Source organism: Pelodiscus sinensis, chromosome 8, assembly GCF_049634645.1.
Source record: "Pelodiscus sinensis isolate JC-2024 chromosome 8, ASM4963464v1, whole genome shotgun sequence".
Classification (NCBI taxonomy): domain Eukaryota; kingdom Metazoa; phylum Chordata; order Testudines; family Trionychidae; genus Pelodiscus; species Pelodiscus sinensis.
Window position 1 is genome coordinate 70,060,880 of NC_134718.1, and position 27,002 is coordinate 70,087,881.

General features: G+C 48.3%; 1 protein-coding gene across 2 annotated transcripts in view; it reads right to left on the reverse strand.

The window, feature by feature from the left end:
- The window catches only part of SORCS3 (sortilin related VPS10 domain containing receptor 3), a 499,588-nt gene that overhangs the window by 69,420 nt on the left and 403,166 nt on the right, over positions 1–27,002 (reverse strand). For both annotated transcript variants that reach the window (XM_006135388.3, XM_075935518.1), the window contains exons 12-14: positions 24,190–24,266; positions 23,996–24,087; positions 17,154–17,261 (exon numbers count right to left, since the gene is read on the reverse strand). In XM_006135388.3, the coding sequence (XP_006135450.2) occupies positions 17,154–17,261; positions 23,996–24,087; positions 24,190–24,266 (277 nt within the window). The remainder of the gene's footprint in view (positions 1–17,153; positions 17,262–23,995; positions 24,088–24,189; positions 24,267–27,002) is intronic.

Sequence of the window (27,002 nt, forward strand, 5' to 3'; positions counted from 1 at the left end):
TAAAAAAAATCCGAAAAAGCGGATGCGTTCCATGTTATCCCGGAAAAGCAGTGCAGTCTAGACGTAGCCTGCATTACCACAGAGAATTCTATCTGGCTAGTGAGTGTTGCCCCCATACTTGTTGTCTAACTGATCACCATATTTGGGGTCAGGAAGGAATTTTCCTCTGGATCAGACTGACACAAGACCCTGTTTTGTTTTGTTTTGTTTTGCCTTCCTCTGTTGCATAAAACATGGGTCACTTGTAGGTTTAAACGATCATAAATGGTGGATTCTCTGTAACTTGAAGTCTTTAAACTGTGATTGGAGGAGTTTAATATCTCAACCAGAGGGCAGGGGTTTATAACAGAGTGGGTGGGGACATTCTGAGGCCAGGAATGTACCAGAGATCAGACTAGATGACTATGATGGCCCCTTCTGAACTTATAGTCTATGGGTCTCAGAGAAGCCAGAGACTATTCAGGCATGGAAATGCACATGCCTCTTTCGTCCCAAATCAAGCCCTTTATAAATATGTTTGAAGGAACCGGACAGTGCAATATACAGGGCAAATGTGTGGCTTCTGTCTGCATTTGGTTGGACCTGTTCCCTGGATATTTGAAGGATTTGGATCTCCAGTGTTGTCAGTATAACGGAAGCTAAAGGACTGGGGCATTTGCGATACCTCAGACTGCCGATTGATTCTTAGAGTATGTCCACACTAGCCCCCTAGTTCGAACAAGGGAGGCTAATGTAGGTATTCGAAGTTGCAAATGAAGCCCAGGATTTAAATATCCCGGGCTTTATTTGCATGTTCCCGTCCGGGCACCATTTTTAAATCCCCTTAGTCCGAAATAACTGCCTGCGGCTACACGCGGCAGTCAAACGTTAACTCGAACTAAGGACTTAGTTCGAGTTCACTGTTACACCTCATTCCATGAGGTGTAAGAGTTAGCATTCCACAAGGTGTAACAGTTAGCATTCCATGAGGTGTAACAGTTAACTCGAACTTAGTTCGAGTTAACGTTTGACTGTCACTTGTAGCCGCGGGCAGTTAGTTCGGACTAAGGAGATTTAAAAATGGTGCCCGGACTGGAACATGCAAATAAAGCCCGGGATTTTTAAATCCCGGGCTTCATTTGCAACTTCGAATGCCTACATTAGCCTCCCTACTTCAAACCAGGGGGCTAGTGTAGACATACCCTTAAAGACCCCTCTTTGATAACATGGGAGTTCGATGGAACATGAAGTGGCCAAGTGGGAAGTGAGGGCTAAGAGCATGGAACAAAGACCCTGACTTTACACTCACAGCACGAATCTCCATTTGTTCCACAAATATTAGTATTTCCTTCCAATGGCTAGCACCCGGGTGAGATAACAATTTGGCTCATGTGTTTTTTTGTGCAGGCCACATCACAATACCCCTTGAAGTTCTCCTTTATCGGGATTTGACCAAATACAGTACACGGTTTATTCACAAAATATTTTAAAGTTGATTTTTTTTCTATAGATACATTAACTAATTATGTAAAATCCTAGTGCTCTAGCCCCTTTTTAATATGCCCCACTTAAGCAAAGTGAATTTGTGTCCACATAACATTGTGACCATAGGAACAGAAGAATGGCCATACTGGGTCAAACCAAAAGTCCATCTAGCTTCCATCTAGCTTCCGGCAGTGGCCAGTGCTGGATACCCCAGAGAGAATGAACAGAGCAGGGAATCACAAAGCAATCCCACCTCTGTCATCCATTCCCAGCCTCTGACAAAGAGGCTAGGGACACCATTACCTCCCATCCTGGCAAGAAGACATCTATTGATGTGGGAACCAATTTTATCTTTGGGTTCCAAAAGTGGAATCATGGTTATAAACAGTGAATATAAAGAGAAGCTAGATAATTTCATGGAGGTTAGGTCCATAAAAGGCTATTAGCCAGGGGATAGAAATGGAGTCCCTGGCCTCTGTTTGTCAGAGGCTGGAGAAGGATGGCAGAAGACAAATTGCTTGATAATTGTCTTCGGTCCACCTCCTCTGGGGCACCTGGTGCTGGCCACTGTCGGCAGACAGGCTACTGGGCTAGATGGACCTTTAGTCTGACCCAGTATGGCCGTTCTTATGTTCTTATTAAATACATTAATTACCTAAATAACTTGATGAGGGAATCCATCTTAATTTGGAGGGCAGCATGCACAATCCCTTCAGCGTGTCACTGAAGCCAATGGCTCCTATAACTGGGGGACGGGAGGCAGGCACTGGTATTCAATGGAAGGGTCAGAGAAGTACTGGTTTGGCAGGTTTGAAGGAAAACCTAGTGGCCTGTGGACATGTTCTCCCACATTAGCAAGAGGAGCAGTGTCCTATGTCATGTCTCTCAAAATCCCAGAAGCACTGGATGTAAAATCTGCTTTAATTGTGTGGCCGGCGACTCAAATTTGCCGTAAAAATAATTGAAAATAATAATACACATTTCAACAGCATCGATTTCAACGTTCTGCCTGTGGGTTAATTAAGCATTGGCACATCCCTGTGAGCTACACAACTGTGATAATTTCTATTTCACAGATGGGTGAAATGAAGCAGAGAGGGGAAGGGGTGTGGTTGGCGCTCCCTCAGGGAGTCAGCCCCTCCACACAGACTGGAATCAAGAGATCCAATCCTCTTTTCTAACCACGGCACTTCGGTTCATAAACATGTCTCTTTAGCATAGTCTCAGCAGAAATATATACAGATCCCCATCCTCTATTGGAAGGAGGCGGGAAGTCCCCTGTAACACAGAGATAGACTTTTAATAGATTTTCAGGTCAGAAGAGACCATTACATCATCTAACCCGGTGTCCTGGCTGGAGAATTTTACTAAGTTCCCCATGCAATGAACCCAAGGACGCCTGAGTCAATCACGTTACAAAGTCTTGTGCCAAAAAAAGGTTGTGGCAAAAGGGCACTGACTCATAGGCACAGGCTTAGGGCTGAATACATGCAAGCCAATGGCAGAACAAGAGCAAACGGAGCCCAGGCGGTTAGCGTCCATGAATGAAGAGACAGAACTGAGCCGCTCTCCATGAATTAAACATAAATGATGGCTCTGAAGTCAAGCAAACGGACTGTGTAACCTTCTGATTATTTTTATTAGGGTTTCGGTGGAAGTGGGGTGAAAGGAGGTCATCAGTTACACAGAAAATGGATGAAATGAGAGTCCAACAAAGCACCAGAACCTAATTGAGAGAGACGTAGAGCAGCAATTAGGGCGAGTGAAAGAGGAGCCTGAGTGATATTATCTAATGATTGGCATGATGATGCAGGCAGCGCGAGAGAGGAAAGGGAGCAGACAGAAAAGATGAAAGATGACAGTTTAAAAGAAGGCAATGGCCGATGAAAAACACTCTCTAATTTTTTTTCCTCCAAACAATAAATAGAGTCTTTAAAAGCCACTTTGAAGCTTTTAATTCAGTTCATTTCACCTGACCACTGGGTCAGAGACGGCTGCATCAGGACATAAGTCAAGGTGGCTTGTGCTTTTATCTGCCAGTGGGAGAAGATGAAAAAAATGGCAATTCTCTTTGGAAAGGGCGGGGGGGGGGGGGGGGGGGACAAGATCTGGAAGCGGAGGGATGACAGTGACCAGTTTTACTTTATCAAAATAGCCTGTCCATTTAGAAAGGAATGAGGTCAGATCCTTCTGCTGGTATGGACCAGTACTCTTCCACCAGCTTCAAGAAACCTACCCCAGTTTACCCCCCTGTGGATCTGGACCCTGGGGTCAAGAACGGTCTCACAGCTTGAACCCTGTTTTTACGTCTCAACTATATATGGGAGAGAGTTTGTCTATCTATCCGTTTGTGTGTTTGTTCAAGAGCTCCTCCTAAATGGTGAGAGCTAGGACCACCACATTCAGTAGGCAGCTTCCTCTTGTCATAACTTGAAGCAAGGTCAGGGTTTGGTTGTGTCAGGACAATGGGATGTGCCTGGAATGGGATTGTGTTTCCGAAAACCATACAGAAAAGAGACAGAATCACCAAGCAAGTGAAAGGGGTGGGGTGGGGGCGCACTCCTCCCCGCTGTCTGGGAGTGCGCCAGCCCTGAGCCTCCCACATCCCAGGTGCCTTTTAGAAAGAACTGGGGGAGCTGACTTCTACCCCCCTGCCTCCGATTTGTACAGGGACATTTCTAGCTTTTACTCCCTTCATCAGGGTGCATGGGGAACATGCCCTTTGTTCCATTCCTCTTTCTGGGTATATCTACACAGCAAAGTAATTTTGAAATAACTTTCCTAGCATCTACACAAGCCAACTGCTATTTCGAAATTAATTCGAAATAGCGGAGGGCTTCTTTCAAAATTGGTAAACCTCATTCCATGAGGAATAGCGCCAATTTCGAAACTGCTATTTCAAAATAAGTGCTGTGTAGATGCTTATTTCAAAATAGGGGGCCTCCAGCCCTTCCCAGGGTGCCCTGCTGGTCGCCCTGGCCACAAGGTAACTTCTCACCTGATGCCCTGCCCTGTCCTTAAATGTGATTCAGCATCTAATCAGTGTGGACGTGCCATTTTGAAATAGCAAAAAGCTATTTCGAAATGCATTTTGAGTGTAGACACATTATTTCAAAAAAAGATATGTTGAAATAATTATTTTGAAATTAGATATTTTGAAATAACACAGTAGTGTAGACATACCCTCTTTCTGGAGAGCACGGGGTGCAGACACACTGCACTTTGCTCTTGCTCCCTGCCAGGGATAGGAAGGGAAAGAGCTAGCAGCCCTGGCACAAATCTTGGGGGGGGGCTCCCCCCTGCACACCCACACAGAGTCCCCTACCCAGAGCCCCTCCGCACCCCCAACCCTGACTCCTGCACCCCTGACATCCCCAGTCCCCTGCCCTGATCCCCTCTTGAAGGACACAAGCAACACCAGGTAAACGTACTAGTAAAAAATATATTGGTCTATGCCCTCTAATACTTTCTGTTAGAGTTGGCCCAGCGCCATCCAATCTGGATTTTGGTTGAGCCCATTAAAAAAGGCTGAAAAACCTGGGTTCAGCTTCCAAACCCTAGAAAATCCAAGGAAGGTGTTTGGATCCCAGTTTTAAATTGGGCCTATCACTATACCCTTGTAAGCTGTCTGATAAAACGAGCTATTTGGCAATTTCTCCTCACTGTCCTAAGTAACGATCCCGGAATAACAAAGGAGGGAGGCGGGACATGAGAGGCAAAAGAGAGATTTGGGGGTAGAAACTGGTCTCAGTGTTATGTTCTGTGTGGTTATTTACACCAGAAAAAAAAAGGTTACTCTGTGCCAGTCTTATCTTAAGACAACACACCCATCAGCTGCCTAGACCTTTCAACTCTCCCCTCTGCAAGGAACGGTGCAAGTTCTAGAATGTCAGTCATGAAAAGCGGTTGGCAAACTTTGAGGTTCACAGACTATTCCACAAACGGACCCTTATCGCAGCCCAGCTGGGCTTGCGAGTAAGCCACTCGCCTCGTCTTAAGGAGCTGCAGGTTCAAGTCTCAACTCTGCCACAGCTTCCCTGTGTCAAGTTACTTAACCCTTGGTTTCTCCCCAGTCAGATGGGATATTGCTCCTCCCTTTGGCTGCTGTGTCTATGTAGTTCATACATGCTTTGGGATAGTGACTAACCCTTAGTACATTTTAGTAAAGTCAGGCATTGATGCTGACTGGGCCCTTGAGGAACTGCCATTTTACAAATAACAAGATGGCTTCCTTTTCAGCAAGCTTCATAGACCGTGTTTGTCTGCGTGTTAACGGAAAAGAATCACTATCTCTCCAGGTCAGAGATGGGGTATGGTGGATGTGATGGAGTCAGAGAGGAAGTCCCACCCCTCCATCATAGGGTTTCTGTACCAATAGAGAAGTCCCAAGTGCTTAATACTGTGGATACAGGGGTTCGAAAGGAGTTGTTATAGAAAGATCCTAAGAATAAGGTGAATGCAGAAGGGTCACCAGCGAGGAATTATATAGGAAGATATGGCCTTAAAAAGAACCTACTGCAGAAGGTTATAAAATGGAAGTTACAGCTATTCGGGCATATCTGCAGAATGAACAACACAATCGAAGTTACAGCTATTCGGGCATATCTGCAGAATGAAAGGCGAGCGAAAAGTTAACACCCTAGCATTCGGCAATGGATACTATATAATGGATAGTCCGAATAGGAGAGGCAGACCCCGCAGAGAATGGGCAGATGATGCAGTAGATTGGTGCAGAGCTAGTCTACAGAAACTAAGCTACTCCACACTGGACAGAGAAAGATGGAAGGAAACAGTGAAGGAGGCATCGGACACCAACGGGTTTTGAGCTCATGCTTGTTGATGATGATGATGATGATAGCCCCTTTCACAGGTGCTACTGTCTCTTTAAAAAAAAGGCCAGGCCTTTTGTCATCAACTCAATACGCATGGGGTTTTTTTAATGCCGGCACGCGTGCAAACTACACAGTGAGACCCGATCCTCGAGTCAGCGAGTGACGCCAACTGCAATTAGCGAGTAATCCGCAGAACACATAATTACAAGGCAGCTCTGCCGCTCAGCTGGATTTGCATGTCAGTCGCACAGCTCCACTTGCAAAAGAGGATGGGGGAGAAGGATGCAAAAAAAAAAAAATCCAGCACTCACAATAAGTGTTTACTGAATAACAAATCAAAGCTTTTGAAATCGATCTTATAAAAAATATATTTCCGATGTTTCCAAACCACTTTACATGACAATTGCTTCAAAAGAGATCCCAGCTACATTAAAGGGAGCGCAAGAAATGAGGAGAGTGAATTTTTAATGCTGGTTTTCAGAAGCGCTTTTCTTTCTTTTTTTCTTTTTTCTTTCTTTTTTTCCTTTGTGGTGCTCATGAAAGGCAACTGGCCTGGCAGCTTTGAAGCCTCTGGTCCCCTTTCTTCCCCAGAGCAGGTACTGCACATACAGAAGCAGCGGGAGTTTCCCCAGGCCACACGACTACCAGAGCCCAGGCCCGCTGCTGCAGGTACTGTCCACCAGGAAAAGCAGCACAACTCAAAGCTCTTTAGCACGCTCTTTCCTTGATGTCTCCGCAGAAATGCCCAGCCATTGTCTCATGGGGGAAACCACTGGTCATAGACTCGGCTTGACTGAATGTTGATGGAGGAGGGACCACCACCGCTCCAGGTGAGAAGTGGGGTCTGGTGGAGACGATGGAGTCCGAGAGGAAGACTCATCCCCCACTACCATAGAGTTCCTATGGCGATAGAGAAGATGCAAGCGCTTCATGCTGTCCGTGTGGATTCCTCCGCTATGCATCTCACCGCAGGCCATCGAAGAGGTGTCAATTATTAATGACTATTATTGTTGTGAGCTCCTCTCTGGGTTTGGGTCCTCTTCCTGCTATATCCTGGGCAACACGCAACAAAATGGGGGTGACTGCCCCCAGAGGGTGTGGTGACTGTCAGCAAGAGCTGCTGGGCACTGGATCATCAGCTGACAGGCAGGGGATGAACTTGCACCTGGCAAAGCCCTGCTGAGCACATGCCCGAGAGGGGCTTGAGACCCACAAATGCTCAGCTCAGCGTTCGGAGCATACAGCTCAGAGCTATGCAGGGACAGGGATGCTGCTGGCATAGACACCAACAGCCAGACCTACCAACTGGGGTGGGAGAGAGTAAAATCACATCCCTGGCCACTCCCCAGTTTCATTGTTCAAGGCTTTTCTTTGCTCATTTGGAAACAATGACTGAGAACAACAAAACTCAAACCTGTCTTCACCACTCCCATAGGGCCGTGTTCTAGCCTCTCTTTATGAGGACTTCACCACCCTCTCCCACTCTGGTGCCTTTCCACTCAGTCGTTTTTGCTTAACAGGAGCTGCAAGCCTTCCTTCCCCAACTCTCTCCTGGCTGTCTGTGCCTAAAGCGGCAGGAACCCGAGCACTTCAACACTCGACTGGAGCTCAGGGAGCTCTGGATTCTAATCAGCCAGCGAGCAATCTTGGGCAAATCATGCCACTGCTCTGTGCCTCATTTTCCCCTTCTAAAAATTTGCGGCTCGTGCTCCCGACTTCCTATGTGAAGTGCTTTGAGAGCTACTGATGAACAGGGCTGTAGATGAACTAGGGATCAATATATCTAGTTTTCCTGTAGGGCACATGACTGAAACAAGCACAGACCCTGCAACAACACATCCCACCCTGAAAGGGCCAGAACAGGTGTATTAGGAAATGCAGCACGACTCAGGATACGTTTACGCAGAAGCGTTATTTCAGAATAACTGACGTCATTTTGAAAGAACAAAATGCACATCTCCACAGCAAGCCGTTCTTTCAAAATAATGGTGCGCTGGAGGACTTCTTACTCTGACTCCTGTAACCCTCCTTTCACCAGGAGTAAGGGAAGTCGAAGGAAGAGCGTTCTCCCTTCGACTTCCTGCTGTGAAGACAGCACCAAAAGCCAAGTTAAGCTATTTCAGCTTCAGCTACACAGTTGGAAAAAGTTCAGAAAAGGGCAACAAAAATGATTTAAGGTTTGGAACAGGACCCATATGAAGAGAGATTAAAAAGAGTGGGACTTCTCATCTTAGAAAAGAGGAGACTAAGGGGGGGGGGGATATGATAGAGGTCTATAAAATCATGACTGGTGTGGAAAAAGTGAACAAGGAAAAGTTATTTACTTATTCCCACAATATAAGAACTAGGGGTCACCAAATGAAATTAATAGGCTGCAGGTTTAAAATAAACAAAAGGACGTTTTTCTTCACTGAGCACACAGTCAACCTGTGGAACTCCTTGCCAGAGGATGTGGTGAAGGTAAGAACTTTAACAAGGTTCAAAAAAGAGCTAGATAGATTCATGGAGGTTAGGTCCATCAATGGTTATTAGCCAGGATAGTCCCTAGCCTCTGTTTGTCTGGAAATGGATGACAGGAGACAGATTACGTGAGGATTACCAATTGTGTTCTCTCCCTCTGGGGCATCTGGTGCTGGCCACTGTCAGAAGACAGGATACTGGGCTAGAGGGACTGTTGGTCTGACCCAGTATGGCTGTTCTTATGTTCTTCATTCAACTTTCCCCCCCCCCCCCCTCAGTGCCCCATGCCTGTACTTCTGCTAGGAACTCCTCTGGAGACACCCACCACTTCTCTTCTTTCCTGAGAGGCAATAAATAAATACTTTGTCACTGGAGAACAATCGCGTCCAGAGGCAGATGTTGTCCCTACCTGATTAGCCCATTCAAATGCTATAAAAGGGCAGCACGCACACTTGGCATAATCAATATCATGGTGTGACAGTCTAACTAGCTGAATTCAAACAGTGAGCCACAGGGCTAACCATTATACAGCTGCTGGAGGAGAAAATAACGGGGGTAGGAGACAGGTTACATTCGTGACTATTTATAATATTTATCACCATGAAAGCTAAGAAAACAATACAGCCAGTCAAAGGGCACCGCTCTGGACAGGGTCTGATTGGGAGCTGGGATAGAAGAGAAACCCCCAAACACAAACTCATTTTTTAGCATGGCGTAAAACCGACGTGCAGAACTAGTGGGATATTCACTAGCCTCTAACACATCTAATCCAGGCTGTTTCCAACAGTGGTTTCAAAGCAGATCAGATGGTCCAGTGGGTTGGCTTACTGGATAAAGGCTAATGTCTCGAAAAATCTTTCTTTCCCTAGCTCAATATTTTTATTTGTGGTCTTTGGTCTCCAATCAGTTTATATAATCATGGTGCGGGGGTGAGTGGATTGTTTTCCATTTCTTCTGACAGGACTTCCCTGTTTTCTCACCCCCGCTTTTTGACTCCACCTCTAGCTGAGGAATGATCAATATCTGGACACGTTTTAAGTGAAAGACCTTTGAGGATCTTTGCTCCTCTGCTTTCGAAGGCTTCAACTTGTATTTTCTATTATGCCTTTAAAGCAACCCACTGTTCCCTGCTGCAGTGTTCACGGTATTGTAACCAAAGGATTGTGCAGTGAATCAGGACAGACTTCAGAACATTGCACGTAAAACCCCCTTTCGGAACTAGTCTGTCGCCAATGATAAAGCTGGCTGTATTTCAAACTGATAATGCAGTTGTAAAAGAGACTCCAAATAAGACAGGCAGGAAAACGTCATGGCAAGATGAAACTAGTCAAAGGGAAAAACCAGAGCACAGGGTTTCCTATGCCCACAAGCACACATATGTATTTCCCCATCACTGGGTGGTGTGCTGAAAACTGCCAATAGTATTTCACTTTCTGTAGACTCAGGGGCTACGTCTAGACTGGCATGATTTTCCACAAATGTTTTTAACGGAAAAGTTTTCCGTCAAAAGCATTTTCAGAACAGAGCGTCTAGATCGGCACGGACGCTTTTCCACAAAATCACTTTTTGCGGAAAAGCGTCCGTGGCCAATCTAGACGCGCTTTTCCGCAAAAAAGCCCCGATTGCCATTTTCGCAATCGGGGCTTTTTTGCGGAAAACAAATCTGAGCTGTCTACATTGGCCCTTTTGCGCCAAAGCTTTGCGCAAAAGGGACTTTTGCCTGAACGGGAGCAGCACAGTATTTCCGCAAGAAGCACTGATTTCTTACAGTAGGAAGTCAGTGCTTTTGCACAAATTCAAGCAGCCAGTGTAGACAGCTGGCAAGCTTTTCGAGAAAAGCAGCTGATTTTCCAGAAAAACTGGCCAGTCTAGACACAGCCAGGGTGAACCTACAGAACCAAACCCTCCTTCCCCTGGATTCCCTTTTCCTGTTTATTTCTCTTGTTAGTGGCAATGGCTGAACATCTTGGTCAGAGGCCAACAGGGCCACGGCAACACTGCATACATCTTCCTAAAAAGCTTCCCAGGATGTTTCACCCAAATCCCAATTTTTAGGCTCCTAACTTCCACTGAAATCAGGGCTCAGTCTCCCAAGCCCACCTACAGATGCTGACAGCCTCTGAGGGCCGTTGGGCAAGGTATGTGGGGGGGGGCAGCTCTGTGCTCCCGTAAGGAGTTGGGCCTTGGGTGGAAGGGGTGGGTCTGGGGGTACAGTGGGAGTGTACCCCAGTGCCCCACCCTAGGCCTCAGAGCTGCCCGGAGCGCGTAGCATAGTGCTCCAGTGGTGATGTCAAGGGACCAGGGCTACAGTAGCCATGACAACGGCCGGGGAGGCCTGGGCCCCTTGACTCACTGAGCTCCTGCCCCCTTTGCCCCACCCCCACCCTGTCGTCAGGCCTGAGCGCCTATATCTGAGTGCTGTTTTTAGCATGCTACCTTGAGTCCCGCCATCATGGGTCTGTTGACCCAGCCTGGGGCTGCCTCTGAGCTGCAATGGAGCCAAACTTTTGGGCGTGTGTCAGACTCCGTCCCCCATGGAGAGCACATCGTTCGTTCAGCAATACGTGAGTCAACCGGTGCCAGTGGTGCTGGATTTGGGGCCGTGGGCTCCTGTCCGTTAGGAAACAACCAAGGCCAGCAACCCATTTCACATGGCCTACTGGACAGGAACTGTTCACTGTCACCGCAGAGCCTTCAGCCCCTGGTAACCCAAAGAGGGCAGGCACCCATTGCTCCAACCCCCTAAGGCTTCTAGTACTTCATGAACGCTTCTTTTATCAGCTCCTGGGCCTCCACCATATCTGGCCACTGCTCTCTGCTATCTTCTCCCCACTCCCACCATGCCCTATGAGGTACTGTTGAGACTTGAGCAAGGCGTTCCTGCAAAATATGCCTCGCCCCAGATGTGCTTGGGGAAACCAGATGATCACACAGGGAGTCAATGCATTGGGTTTCCAATGGTGACACTAGTGCCTTCTCAGATCTTTAGTTCAGGAGGGGAGGGAGCAGCAGTGGGCTTACTGGAAACATTGGCATACCCTGCTCTGGCGAAGCATGTTGTCAGGCATGAGCTGCCACTCCCAAAGTGGGCTTGGGCGGCCATCTTGTCGGGAGATGGGAAGTTTTCAGAACTCTGAGCCCAAGAGGTGAATGAGCAGCAATGATGGCCGTCATACTAAAAAGAAAAAACACCCTTCTCTGACCTCGTGTGTGCCCCTTTGGGTGTCTCTAGACTACATGGCTCCGTCGACAGAGCCATGTAAAGCCGTTTACCCGACATAGTCAATGAAGCGGGGATTTAAATAATCCCCGCTTCGTAAAAATAAAAATGGCCGCTGCGCTGAGCCGACAATCAGTTGATCCGGCACAGCACGGCAGTCTAGACACGGCGCGGTCGACAAGGGAAGCCTTTGTCGACCACACCTGTAAACCTCGTTTCACGAGGCATAAGGGAACAGTCGACAAAGGCTTCCCTTGTCGACCGCACCGTGTCTAGATTGCTGCGCTGTGCCGGATCAGCTGATTGTCGGCACAGCGCGGTGGCCATTTTTATTTTAATGAAGCGGGGATTATTTAAATCCCTGCTTCATTGACTGTGTCGGGGAAACTACTTTACATGGCTCCGTCGACGGAGCCATGTAGTCTAGACACACCCTTTGAGATGGGAAACACCTGGGGGCAGGGACGGGCCGTTCCTGTGGTGGAGCATTAAGCAAAGCAGGAGGGCAGCACAATCTAGAGCAGGAGTTTTCAAACTATGGGTCATGACCCAGTACTGGGTCGTGGAATGTCAGGCACTGGGTCTCATTGCTGCAGTGAGGGGGCTAAGGGAGCTCCCTGCCTGTCCTGGCACCACAGACTGTGCTACACCCCAGAAGTGGGCAGCAACAAGCCCAGGTCCTAAGTGTGAGGGAGAGCGCACAGGGCTCCGTGCACTGCCCCTGCCCCGAGCACTAGCTCCGCACTCCCATTGGCTGGGAAGCTGCTGGCGGCTGCTTCTGGGGCGCAGCATGGTCTGTGGTGCCAGGAGAGGCAGGAAGCTGCCTTAGGCCCCCCCACCCCCCACTGCTGCACCGCTGACCGAGAGTCGCTCAACTAAACCTCTCCTGCCCTAGCCCTGACCCCCCCTCCCCAAGCTGGAGCCCCCTCCTACACCCCAAAGCTCCTCCTCAGCCCTACACCGGAGTCCACACTCCAGTCACATTATGTGGTGTCACGGGTGTCAACAATTTTCTTCAACTGGGTCATGAAAAAAAAGTTTGAAAACTGCCGGGGCAGAGGATCAGGGCCAGGCATGGAATTCAGAAGAGGTGTGCTCTGCGCCGAGGCGTGTGGCATTCTGCAAGTCTCTTTATAACTCAGCCTCCGTTTCCCTGTCTGGCTGGTCAAGAGACAGTTTTTGCCCTGTCACTCAGTTTGACTAATAGGAAGGCGCCTTATACTGAGGGAGTTTATTTCCATATCTTTGTATCCGTACCTGTGTCCACTCCGGGAGCTTTACTGATTTAATTATATTGCCGCAAAACCCACAACCCCAAGGAAACAATTAAATGGATATAAAATCTGCATGCAGATTAGGTTTTACATTGTGCTGGGTGCCTACACGGAGGGAGACGGTTCCGACCACAGAGAACTGACAAAGCCCCCCCCCCCCCCCCAGAGGAGCCCTCCGCTGCTGTTGTAATACAATTAAATCTCAGACAGCATTAGAACAAGCCATAAATACTGAATTCCCACAGGAAATTAGGCTCGGAAGTAGCCGCCGTGCCGTGCAACCTGGTGCATTTCAATGGAAATGGGATTATTTTTCTGAAGTCCTAGGGATTCGCTGGGCTCTCTGGAAGGAATATTTCAGCAGTTTCCGAGGGAGGAGGATGGGGAGGCTCCAGAAAAGCAACTCAACCCTTGTTTCCATGTCCTGGCATTTTCGAGGTTCATGTGATCCCCTCTAGCATCCCACTGCCGCTGCCTGGCAGGCTCATACTCCCCAGAAATCCTCCACGCGGCTGAGGGACAGAAGCCCCCCACCCTGAAAGCTGTTCTTTGTTGGGGGACCTCTGAAATCGGTAGAAGCTCAGCACGGCCCACCCAGGTCCCGCCGTCGGGCAGCAGGTTGCAGGACTGAGCCATGAATTGGCTTCCCCACACAGCCAAAAGATTTCCAGCACCATGAAAGCATTTCGTTCTTCTGACTTACAGTCCCCATGAGCCCGGACTGACCCAGCTTTGCCCTGATGGATCCGTTCTCTGCCATTCCCCTTCAGGAGAATACTTAGAAAAGCTGTGTGAGAACCATTTTCTAGCTAGGTTATAAATGAGCGGTTTTACTAGTCGGCACCTGGGAGACGGTGAGTAGGAGTTTCTGTGAAAATTGCTGGCAAGCAACAGGCGACATTTCTTTTACTGCTTTTATAAACTCCTGTGAACACTTTTATACTGGCCTCAGTAACAATTAATAAAGCCTGTAAAGATTAAAAGAAAAGAAAAACAAGCCAGTTCTCAATACGCCTGGCACAGAAAGTCCAGCAGGACCGGCTTCCTACATTCTCCGTGGAAATACTGGAAGGATAAATAATAAAAATAAGCTTCGATTTTAAAAGACTGTTTCATTTCAAAGGAAACCACATTATATATGAGCCAAATCTTAGTTAGCATGAACTGGTTTAGCTCCGTTGACTACAGAGGAGAGGCATAAGTGGACGATCTGGCTAACTATACAGGACTGAGTGAATGCAACTGCTTCAACCGCTACTGTCTTTGGAAACCAGCAAATGCATAACAGGGATGCACAATATAACAGTACCCGAGCCCAGACCCCCCCGAAAGCTGGAGCCCCCTCCTACACTCCAAAGCTCTCAGTCCCACCCCGGAGCCCACACTTCAATCAAATGATGTTGAATTGCGGGTATCAATGATTTTTTTTTATGAAAACTGCTGGTCCAGAGGATCAGGGTCTGGCTTGCAATGCAGAAGACATGGGTTTTGCTCCAAGGCATGTAACATTCCGCAAGTCACTTTCTATTGACCAGGAGCCATTGAGGAAAATGTGGTAGGCAGTAAGGACGGTAGAAAGCATTTATTTTAATAATCGTGTAACCGCAACAATTCCTAGCAGTTACACAGTTACTCAGTGCTCTCACCGGGGGCAGGGCTGCTAGCTAGTACGCTCCTGGCTCCCGGCCCCACTCCCAGGGACCCCCCCTACCAATCCCCACTGCTGCCTCTGTATAGGCTGTATGGACTAGAGATATCTAATCCGTCAGTAACAGAGGCAGCAGTGCAGGGCAGTAGGCGGCTCCCCTGCATGCTCTTCATTTAAAACTCAGGCTGGGACTGAGCCAGCCTGACAGTCCAAGTTTTAAATGCAGAGGACACAGGAGGTGAGGGATTGTTGCAGTTAACCAGGACCGGTAACTGCTAAGCAGTCACTTATTGGTTAGCTGGTTAACTGAGTAGCCGTTAACATCCCTGGTCGCCAGAATTGGTTACCCAGAGTGAAACGTGTAGGCTCTAACCCTTCAAGCACAGCTGTAACCCTTCAAGCATCTCCTGTCCCTAAAAGGACATTTACACCAATTCCAGGGCATGCTCAAGATTTGGCTGCATTCTGCCTTATTGTGTTTGCTCTTTTCAGGCAGTATTTGCACACAACAAACCAGCACACACACACACACACACACACACGCCTAATTTCCAGGGGAATTCAGTATGTATTACTTGTTGTAATGCTGACTGTTATTTATTTGTATGAAAATAGCAGCGGAGGGCTCCTCCGAGGTGGGGGCCCCTTTGTGCTGGGTGCTGAATGCACACGCAGGGGCAGCCCATCCATGTAGGTGAACTAGGCGGTCGCCTAGGGTGCCAAGTTCAATGGGGCGCCAAATGGAGGTGCAATATCATTGAGGGGTTTGGAGGTGGGGGCGCCGATTGCGTGGTTCGCCTAGGGCGCCAGTTGCTGGCAGCTAGTCTAGAGCTGCCCCTGCGTAGGGAGACAGTTCTGGACACACACACACATATCACTTTATCGCACAAAAGACTAGAGCAAAAGAGAATGGGCAGGACCCTCCCCCTTTTGCAATGGGTATAACTCAAGAGTATCCCCACGGCTGGGGGCTGCTGGTGTCAAACAGGCCAGTCACAGCAGAATCTGGTGACATTCAGAAGAGCTCTACCAGCCAGAGCAGCGTTTGCAGTGAAGTGCCACCGCAGCGCCGTCTCCATCCCGTTGTGATTGGCGGAGGGCGTTCGCTCACACCCCGGCAGCGGTTCCTGAAGCAGCACTGCACCGCTGCCTCGCCCAGTCAGCGGGGAGCGCTTGCTGCGAACGGCCCTGCTCTCTGGGCACCTGATCCCTCACTCCGGGCCTGGCTGCCCTCTCGCGGCACCCAGCCCCTGGGAGCAGAGCTGGTATTGACGTGGTCGCTGGAAGCCCCTGCCTCTGCGTATGGCAACTGCAACTCATTGCTGAGGGCGTGCTTCCGTCCATGCTCTGTGCCCATCCAGAGCAGAGATGCTGCTGCAGCCAGCAGGTACAAAATGCTCCTTCCCTCACGCTTTAGCCATGCCCACGTTTAGTTCTGCGGGTTCCTAGTTCAACCCCAATGTGTCATCTAAGAGCAGGGCTGGGCAATAAACGGCCCTTGAGCCTGACACAGTTTGTCAGAATTAGTCCATGGTGGGCTGCCAGACCCTTTATTTACCTGCGCATTCGCAGGTACGGCTGCTCACAGCTCCTATTGGCCACAGATGGCCATTTCTAACCAATGGGAGCTGCCAGAAGTAGCGCAGACCGGGACACAGCTTCCCAAAGCTCCCATTGGTTGGAATCTGTGTCCAATGGGAGCTGCAAGCGGCCGTACCTGTGAATGCACAAGTCAATCAAGTGCCCAGCTGCCTGCCAGGGGTTGATCCTGGCAAACCATGTCTAGCCCCTGGGCCGCTTATCGCCCACTCCTGGCTCTGAGGACGGTTATTGTGTAACTCACACACCTAGCGTGGGTCACTGTCCCATGCAGTGGCACCTAGACCACAGCAACAGATAAGAACAAGCGACCTCTACAGCATGGGCTGAGAGTCAACTGGCTTTTAGCTCAAAAGGAGAGGCTCCTAGACTAAGTTCCAGAGATCCCAAGTTCAAATCCGCCTGGTGGCCGTTACGATTGCTCAGCTGTAAACACCAGTAGTTTACTGACATGTTCTATGGCATGTTTATTCTCCAGCCTACGTTACACAGCAGGGCAGACAAAATTATCTAATCAGCTGTATTAGAGCTCCTAGGTGGCCCTCCAGCCTCTACCAAGTAACTTATTCATATCTAATGCAGCAGGTCTGACACTACACCCAGGAGAAGACTGAAGGCCGCATGCTCCATCCCAACACAACTTATTTAGGACTTACGTCATTAGCTGCGTCTCAACCCCTGGCTCCACCAGGGACCCGTCGACAAAAAGCGGTGTTGACGTGAAGGCATATTTACTCCAGGATGTTCCTTCATCGAAACTCACCCTGGAATCGAAAGAGACCAAGTAAACAAATGTAAAAGGATGGCTCTGGGACTATTAGCTACACAATTAAACAACTTTTAAGGCTTGTGAGCCACCGCTGCTGGATTTATAAACAAGTGTCAGTCTTTGCTATCTCCCCATGTCATTAATTAATGTTCTACAAGTGCTGGGAGGAAGCAAAGTGGCAAGGGTTATTATCAAAGTCATTAAAAGCTTAACTTAGGGCTGCCAATCTTCTAGGACTGTCCTGGAGGCTCCAGGAATTAAATATTCATCTTTAAAGATTATGTCATGTGGTAACACATCTAGGAAGACATCCAACCCAAAGTGGCATCCCAGGCCAATGTTTGCTGTGTCATCACCGGGTTAGACCCAAGACAGCGGTTGGTATCGCCAACATCCATTGTGGTGTGTACGTCCAAAACATTCATTGTGGTAGGTGAAAATACACAGCCTCAAATGTGGTGTTGTATAACCCGGAGTTAAGAAAGATGGCTTCCTTCACCAACTCTGCCACAGACCCATGGTGTGTCACAGCCTTTCTGTGCTTTTGTTCCCCCTCCTCAGTAAAATGAGGCTGTGAGTACACATCCCTCTCACTGGGTGTTTGTGGGGTTTAATTAATTAATATTAGCAATGGGCAGAAGGAGCAGGCTAAACACTGAACCAAATTCTCTTACTACATCTTTGCAACTTGGACGTCAATGGGGCTGCATGGGGGACCTTCATCTGGGGGAAAATGGAGTGAGTCAACTTAATTTCAACAAACGTCCAGCCTGGAGAGCAAACACATTCAATCGCTACTGCTGTGAGGCGCTACAGGGCAGTGGGCCTGAGCCATTGTGTAAGGTGGCGCTGTTCATTTTAGAGATAATTCAGAAAATGAGAAAGTTTTCCTTTGCTCCTGGAGTCTTTATGCAACTGTTCCAGGAGGGTTTCTGCTCGGCAAGTTATCCCAGAATCCCACCTGCCAAGAAAAAAACAGCAAACATGCAAGCTTCCTGGCCCTTGACCGATTAAATACCCTTCCAAGTGGGTCATTTCAGAGCTGTCTGCAGTTGAGGCAAGTCCAGAGCTGTGAAACCTGATAACCGATGGGCACTGCCTAAAGGATGGACAAGGCACAATACCTCCTCTGGTCGACAGGAAATTGTTTCTTATTTCAAAAGGGAAGAGAAACTTGTTCTTCCGTCCGTAGGGGCTAAAGGGGGGAAGGGGAGGGTTGTTCTCCAAAACTCTGATTTCTGCAATGCCGAGTCAACAGCATTTTATAAGGTAAATTGAGGTATTTATGAGGTAAATGGGTCCGTGTGTGAGTTTTGTGCCCCGTGGTGCTCTGTTCATGGAGGAGAAGGGATCTCATCTACCAGTCCTGGCTCACTGGCTGCCGCTGTGCAGACTACAGCTCTTAGGGTATGTCTAGACTACAGGGTTTTGTCGACAGAAGTTTTGTCGACAGATACTGTCGACAAAACTTCTGTCGACAAAGAGCGTCTAGACTACAGCCAGTTCTGTCGACAAAGCAAGCCACTTTGTCGACATAACAGTGTGGACGCAAAGGACACTGTATATGCAATAATGCCTTCTATCGACAGAACTCTGTCGATAAATGACGTTATTCCTCGTAGAATGAGGTTTACATATGTCGACAAAACTGCTGAGTTTTGTCGACGTTATGTCAACATAACTCAAAGGCAGTGTGGACACAGATATAGTCTTGTCGACAAAAGTCCAATTTTGTCGACAAAACCCTATAGTCTAGACACACCCTTAGAGGAGGAGGTCACTGGTTCTAACCTGAGGTGGCAGCCATGACTCTGATCCTTTTGAAGGGAGATGCCACACTTGAGCTAGAGAAGAGGGGCAGAATGCTCTGTTCCTTTCAGTCCATAATGGACCGTGTCGAGTCCTGGGTTTCTCTCTCAGCGTCCAAGCAAACTCTCACGGCAACCAGCACACAATCTCCACCAGGTGAGTGAGTAGGACGTTGACAGATACGGTCTTTCCCTAGCCTGAGTTGTGGGGTTTGGTGGAAGGGGTTGGGAGGTGGTGCGACTCCTTCCCACTGAGGCCAGCGAGGAGCCGGATTGACCATGGATGATTTGCTTCTCAGGCTCTCCTAGGAGTCCAGTCATGGGGCAGGATGCCAGCAGGGCAGGTGCTGTGCTGCTACATTGACAGCCAGGGGAGGAAGGGACAGCACCCAGCCTGCACCCTGTTACATGGAAGCCCAGGGCTGCTGAATTGCATCACATCCCACATTCCCGCACAGAAGATGGCACATGGGCCTGGTCCAAAGCCAAGAGTCTTTCCATCGAATCCAAAGGGCTTGGGATGAGGCCCTAGTAGCATCCCTCCCAGGAGCCAGGCCCCACAGTACCCACAACTCCCAACGTGAGCTCCTCAGCTCCTGCTCCCCGCCCTACAGCTGAGCCACACTGGTTCCAGTGACCCTGTGGAAACGCAGACGGGTGGAGCAGATTTATCCCCAAGAGGTACATTACCAAGACCTGCCCCTTAGCATGACAGGTGCACAAAACAGCCTCCCCCAGACCAAAGAGAAAATGCCGTGGGATGTCCGCATGCAAAGAGCTTCTCCTTCAAAAACTCTATTTATTGAAATGTATGTACCTTCCCATAGCCTTGTGCATTTGTGTGCTGGTCTGTCTGCCTGCTTGCTGACTTTGGGGAAACAGCAAGTTTCATTAGATTAGCTCAAGTTCTCTCTGCTTTTTCAATAATCAAACTCTCTTTTGTCCAGGATGAGCCTTATGGTACAATGTCCCAGTTGGAGAGCTAATAGATTTCCAAGCTAATCAAGATGGCTCAGGGTGCTTATTGAGTCGAGATGATGCATGTTTGAAAGCCCCAAAATGGTATCATTTGGAAGGACCCGTTAGAGTTGAAAAAATGACTGCTCTAAATAGCTGTGCGGTAGAGTAGGCCAGACATCCACAGGCAGTAGCATGAGTCAAATTCGATGTGAAATTGCTTGTGTGGGGAATCTTCTGAGGCAGAAAGGGCAGTTGGGCAGGTGACCGCTATTGATCCCAGCATGTGCCCCAAATTCCTTGGATGAATCGGTGCACAACCAAACATTTGCCCATGCACACGGCCACAGGAAGGCAGGGCAGGATGGGACTTCCTGGGTCATCAAGTCCTGTGTTTGCCTTGGCATACCCATCCAGCGATCCAGCTCCATCTTAAAATTAGTCAGGGTGTTGCCACCACTCTCCCTGTGGAGAGGCTGTTCCAGAATCTCACTCTTCTGATGGTTACAAACTCCAGCCCAAATGTATTCATGGCCAGTTTATCCCCGTGTGTTCTTGTGCCCGCGTTGTCTTTCTGCTTCAACACCTCCCTCCCAGGCACTAGCTCAGAATCTGATAGCCTCTCTCTCACTGAGTAGCACCTCCCTCACCAAGACCATGGGAGCTGTCACAGAATGAGGGACTGCCTGGACTAATGGTTGGAGGCTAGATCCACCAAAGGCTATTAGCCAGCATGGGCAGGAATGGTGTCCCTAGCCTCTGTGTGTAAGAGGCTGGAAATGGATGACAGGAGAGGGATCGCTTGATGATTCCGTGTTCTGCTCATTCCCTCTGGCCACAGTCAAAGGACACAATACTGGGCTAGATGGCCCTTTGACTCAGTATGGCCGTTTTTGTGTTCTTACGTTATGCTATCCAGGAAGCGGTTAGCTAATTTATAAGGGGTTAACAAATAACTAGCAGACATGTCAATAAAAGTTAATCGCTAAGAATATGTCTAGACTACATGCCTCTAGACATCTTATTGCACATCCACATACCGATATTTAAATATCCCCCGCTTCATTAAAATAAAAATGGCCACCGCGTTGTGCCAGCTCAGCTGTTTGTCAGCTCAAATCGGCAGTCAAGATGGGGATTGGTCGATAAGGAAAGCCATTGTCGACCAATCCTGTAAAATCTCGTTTCACAAGGCATAAGGGATCGGTCGACAACGGTTTTCCTTGTTAACCGATCACTATCTTGACTGCTGCTTTGAGCCGACAAACAGCTGAGCCAGCACAACGCGGCGGACATTTTTATTCTAATGAAGGAGGGGATATTTAAATCCCTGCTTCATTGACTATGTCGATATGTCTAATTTACATGCCTCTGTCGGCAGAGGCATGTAGTCTAGACATACCCTAAGGCTTTGTTTATACTCCTGGCTTTACCAGAAGTGCCTATGTCAATGAAGCGTGGATTAGCATATTGCGGTGCTTCATTTGCATAATTTATTCAAGCCATTTTTGCACAAAAATAAGCAATATGGAGGGGGGGTTGTGAAAACCCCTGTTTTTGCGTCAAAAAAGTCCACACTGCTTGCTTTTGCACAAAAATGGCTTGAATAAATTATGCAAATGAAGTGCAGCAATATGCTAATCCACACTTCATTTGCATAGGCACTGTCGGCAAAGTTGGCAGTGTAGACATAGCCTCAGGCTACGTCTAGACTACAAAGAAAAGTCAGAAAAAGATACGCAAGAGTGCCAATGATCAGGAGAGAATGGGTCTCTCATTCACAGGAAAACAGGAACCTCAGCACGGAAGACGATTTCTGTTTCATTTCCTCCCTCACGCTGCAGAAGTTGGGCAGGCCAGACCTAGAGTGGTGCTCCAGTGCCTCACACAATCCAAGACAGAAGGTAAAGCCACGGTGGACAGCTGTCAGCAATTCCACCTCCCGACTGCAGGCCCTGAGCCTGCTGCCCCCACATGTCCACAGAGCAAGTGCACGCTGTGCTGTACACTGTATGTAATTAATGGATGTCTGTTTAATCAAAAGTTCAAAAGGAGACATTTGGGATCATGGTTTGAAAATATATCAACCCTGATGCCCGCTTGTCAAATGTATCACTTGGTGGAAGGACAGGCGGGGTATAAAGTTCTGATCAGGGCCGAGGACAGACAGGATGGATCCCTAGGAAAGATGGAGGTTCTGACTATGGGTCCTCCTAGAAGGGGCAGAGCCTCAGGTGGAAGGGGCGGAGCCTCCCCGCCAGTCTTCTTTGCTATTTCTTTGATGTCCGGACCATGCGACCAGGGGTTTCGGCAGCAATTTAAAAGGGCCTAGAGCTGTGGCCTTTTAAATAATGGGCCCTGAGGCAGTTGCTCCCTTTGCACCACTCCATCGGTGGCCCTGGTTCTGTTCCATATTCCCCTCACCCAAGTTCTGGTGGATGTTCTGCACTAGAAGCCTGGCTTGCCTCATCGTAGCTTCTATGCACTGGGATGCTGAGCACCTTGAATTCCTGTTCATCTTAGGTGGGGCTGAAGACGCTCAGTCTGTTACAGCATCAAGCGCTGGAGTCATATGGGCCAGCTGAGAAGTTCAAACCTATATCCCAACGCCTACACCCCAATACCCCCACCTGGTAGGTGGAGGAGCTGGTTTGGGTGGAGTATCCAGAGCATGGGCTTCTCAAACATCTTTAGAGTCAGAACAAAGTCATAGAACATAAGAACGGCCGAACTGGGTCAGACCAAAGGTCCACCTAGCCCAGTAGCCTGTCTGCCGACAGTGGCCAGCGCCAGGTGCCCCAGAGGGAGTGGACCGAAGACAATGATCAAGCAATTTGTCTTGTGCCATCTCTCTCCAGCCTCTGACAAACAGAGGCCAGGGACACCATTTCTATCCCCTGGCTAATAGCCTTTTATGGACCTAACCTCCATAAAATTATCTAGCTTCTCTTTAAACTTTGTTCTAGTCCTGGCCTTCACAGCCTCCTCTGGCAAGGAGTTCCACAGGTGACTATGTGCTGTGTGAAGAAGAACTTTCTTTGATTAGTTTTAAACCTGCTACCCATTGGTCATCTTGAACAAAACGATCATCTCACCTACCCACCCCACGCTCCCAATCCCATTTGGGTTCACCAGTCTCTCTCTGGCAACTGCAGCAATATCACAAAAGCAACAAGGAACACTAGCAAACTGTCTTCGCATTCCCGTCAGTCTGTAGTGAGGCAAATGCGCTACTCTTTTTGCATCAAGTCAATTATCCTATCTCCTTGTCCCATCGGCTACTCCTCCCTTTGCTCCCCCACCATCTGGTAATCCTTCCTTTCCTCCAGTGCTCCCATGCACCTTTTGCCCATCCTCTTGGTCCTCTTCATTATAGCCTGCAAACCCTTCTTCCTGACTCCACTGCCGACACAATTAAAAAAGTATCCTTTTGAGTCATCTCCTGCAGCCACTGGCCAAATGGTGCTTGGATGTTGCAACCAGTGAGGCTGAACGGGTAGGAAATCAATCAGGGAAGACTGTATCCCTAAAAGCCAGATGTTCAAAAGAGCTCAGCTCCCAACATGATGTTTGTTTCTTGTTTTAAATCTGGTCAGTTACTTTGACACCTAAAGGTGTGTGAAACTGGTTGGAAAATGTGACTCAACGTATCTAACATGGGAGGCCTCACACATCCTTTGAAAGCAGCTGAAGGACCAGCTGAAGGTCCAGAAAAATCATGTGATTCCCCAGCCTTCTGTGGGCCACCACAGAGTCCTGCAGATGATCACAGTTGGAGAGTTACTTCTCGAATAGCTCCGTAAGAGATTATTTAATCATTCCTTAATCTTCTGTTTATTGCACATCCAGCAGGAGGGAAAAGGATCCACCCCAGAACTGAGAGATCTTAATTATATTTTGGGCAATTCTAGTTTGTCCCCCACCCCACCAGAAAACATTCTCAAAGCAGGGGAAACAACCTTACCACAAATGCCGGATGGGCATGGAAGTGTGCTTCATGGCCACAAGTGCCCCTCCCCAGTCAAGATACCACACGTTGTATTCTTCCTCAAAGATCTAGAAACAAGTCAGGTAGAATGTGAGTTTTTCAAGCATTAGAGGCCCAAAGAGTAGGTTTTCAAAAAGTACACAGCTCCCTTCTCCCCCATCTGATTGTACCTGTCTCCATGAGTTTCCGGCATCAGAAGATATGAACGTGCTGATGTCGGTATATGAGAGTTCAGAGCCGATGTTGCCTGAAACACAAGTGAGTTTCGTAAGCTTTTGTGTGGCAAGAGGGAGAAATTTCCATTTTTGCAGGAATCAGGAGTAACTGGTTTAACCCATGGTTTTGGTTGTCATAATTCCAGGCTCGTATGGCAACACCATGGGACAGATGGGAAGATTAAGATATGAGATCATTGCAAATAGTAAGACAACAAAATGTTTTAAAGTCAATAGGTGGAAAAGACTGCTTCCCTGGCCTGCTTTTACTTCTAGTGGCACTGCATGCATTTGCAACAACTCGAGATACACATGTCTGGACTGCTTCATGTTAAGGCCTACATTGTTAGGAAAGCACAAACACAACTGCATGCCTGTTTTGTACCAAATTTGTAGTTGCGACATCTGTGCATGCGAATCAGATAATCATTTGCATGCACATTTTTTTTTGAAAATATAGTGCCTATGCTAAAGCTGATGAGTTTGCATTTGGGGAGCCTCTGCATTCTCCTAGTCTTTGTAAAACATTGACATGGACACATTTAATTCTCCCTATCACTATTTATCATGCAAAGTCAAGTGAAAAGGCAGATTCACACGACTCAAATTGAATTATTCATACTGCCTTTGCCTCATTAGAGCTGGAGTTCAGGGGTGAAATTCTGGTGCCACTGGAATCAATAGTGTCATTCCCACTGATTTCAGTGGGGCTAAGATTTCACTGCATGATCCTTCCAAAAAAAACCAACTCATGGATCTCAGAAGCCATGCGTCTAGCAAAGAGCACTTCCTGTCTTTTTGAGTAGCAGCTTACGGTGAAGCCTAACAGATGTGGCTCATGACGACGCTACAAATGTCTCCCCGTTAACAGTTGGCCTGTTTCCAATATGAACTATATCTTGGTGGAGCTAGGTTTCAAAGTTTGACCCAGGGCCATACGAAGTGGCAGACATCGCAGAAGGTAACAATGATCAGACCACAGCTAGGTCTTCAACAATGGTGACTGTTCTTCTTGATCAGAAATGGGGCACATTGTCGCATTAGCAGAAATGGATAGGTTTGGCCAGGGTGCATTTTTGTTTTGTTAATTCAGTGAGGACAGAGACTGCCACACCAATAGTCCTGGACACAGATGTCTTCTGCTTGTCCAAAGTAACATAAGTTAGTTGCCCTCCCTCCCCACTCCTCTGGGTGAGTCATCTTCCAGGGTAAACTTTCTGTTCAGATGCCACACGGTAAATGGCTTTCCTACCAACTCTGCCAACAAGCTTCCCAGCCTTTGCTAGGTGAGGTTTCTGTAACATAGACGTCTGTCCCTGTCATGATCATGAGAGATGGCCAGCAGCCTGGGGACTGAGGGGTTAACTATGTCCCTTATCTAAGCCAGGTAGAGTCAGCCAATAAAAGTGCAGATAGGGATTTCAAACTGGGACAAAGGAAATTTTGGGTTTTTCCCTCCTTTGATGTGGGGCAGTTTCTCTCCAGCCACTGAGAGGGACAGATATTATGTCTTCCCTCCAAGGAGGGACTCTTCACTATCCCTTACCAGCTGTCTGGTCACTCCTAGCATGGGTGGGACTGGGATTTGAACCCATCACTGTGTGCTCCTGAAGTGAATGCCCTAGCCCCTAGGCCACACTGCTCCTCTGTACCCTCAGTGGGCCCCTTGTCCGGCTTTCCAAATGCAGGATCCAACTCCATCCCTGAGCCAACCTTCATTAGCTGTCCAGCTACTCCCACCTCTGGGCTCCCCAGGTGAATGCTCGATCCTCTAGTCCACGCCACCTCTCTTCCCAAGGATCCCTTATCCTGCCTTCCTATATATAGGAGCCAGCCCCTTCCCTGGAGTAGCCTGTGTTGGCCAACTGTAAGTAGAGTAAAGATTAGATAAATAAACTAGGTTTTATTGTTTTATGGGTTGGAAATGGGAATCTGTTGTCTGAGCATTTAAAAATGGGTTTTCCTCTACTTTGTAACTAAGCTCTTGGCCCATGAAGGGTTCCCCCATGAGTGTATTAATTTGTGACTTTTCCATCTAGTCCAGTGGTCCCCTACGTTTTGGGGCTGCCGGGCGCCTGGAGGCGGGGCCGCTCATGCGCTGGGCGTATGGGGGCAGGACCGCTCACAGGCCACGTGACTGGGGGCAGGGCCAAGCATGCGCCGCACACCCAGGGCCGGCACCGGCATGCGCCGCGACCCCGGGGCAGGGGCCGCACATGCACCCGGGGCTGGCACCTGCCACACGGCCGGGGGTGGGGCCAGCCCAGATTGCTCTGTGGGCACACATAAATGGCCCGGCGGGCGCCATGGCGCCCGGCACCGCATTGGGAACCACTGATCTAGTCATTATGCTTCCAACAGGAATATTGTGGTGATAATAAAAGCTCGTTCTCTTTTCTTTTTATTAACCTGGTATTGGTTAATTTTTGTATTCTGGTTTTACTTTTGGGGCTGAGATTTCCCAAGTAGTCTGTCCCTGGTTTCTTTATTACTTGGGTGGTGGAAAGATATGGTTTGGGGGTACTTTTGAGAGCCCCCACTTCTGCATTCATCATGCCAGAGTGGGGAAAAAGCCTTGACAGGCCCCAAAAAAGTAGACTGAGGGAACTAACCACAGAAAGGCCTTCAGATGGAAATGACTCACAGACAATATAACTCTGTTTGGGATTGAACCAATGACCAATGGATGAAAGACTCCACAGCACATTCCTTATCCACTGATGCATAAAACTCCCTCTCTCTACAGCTAAGGTATTTTTAAATTAGGG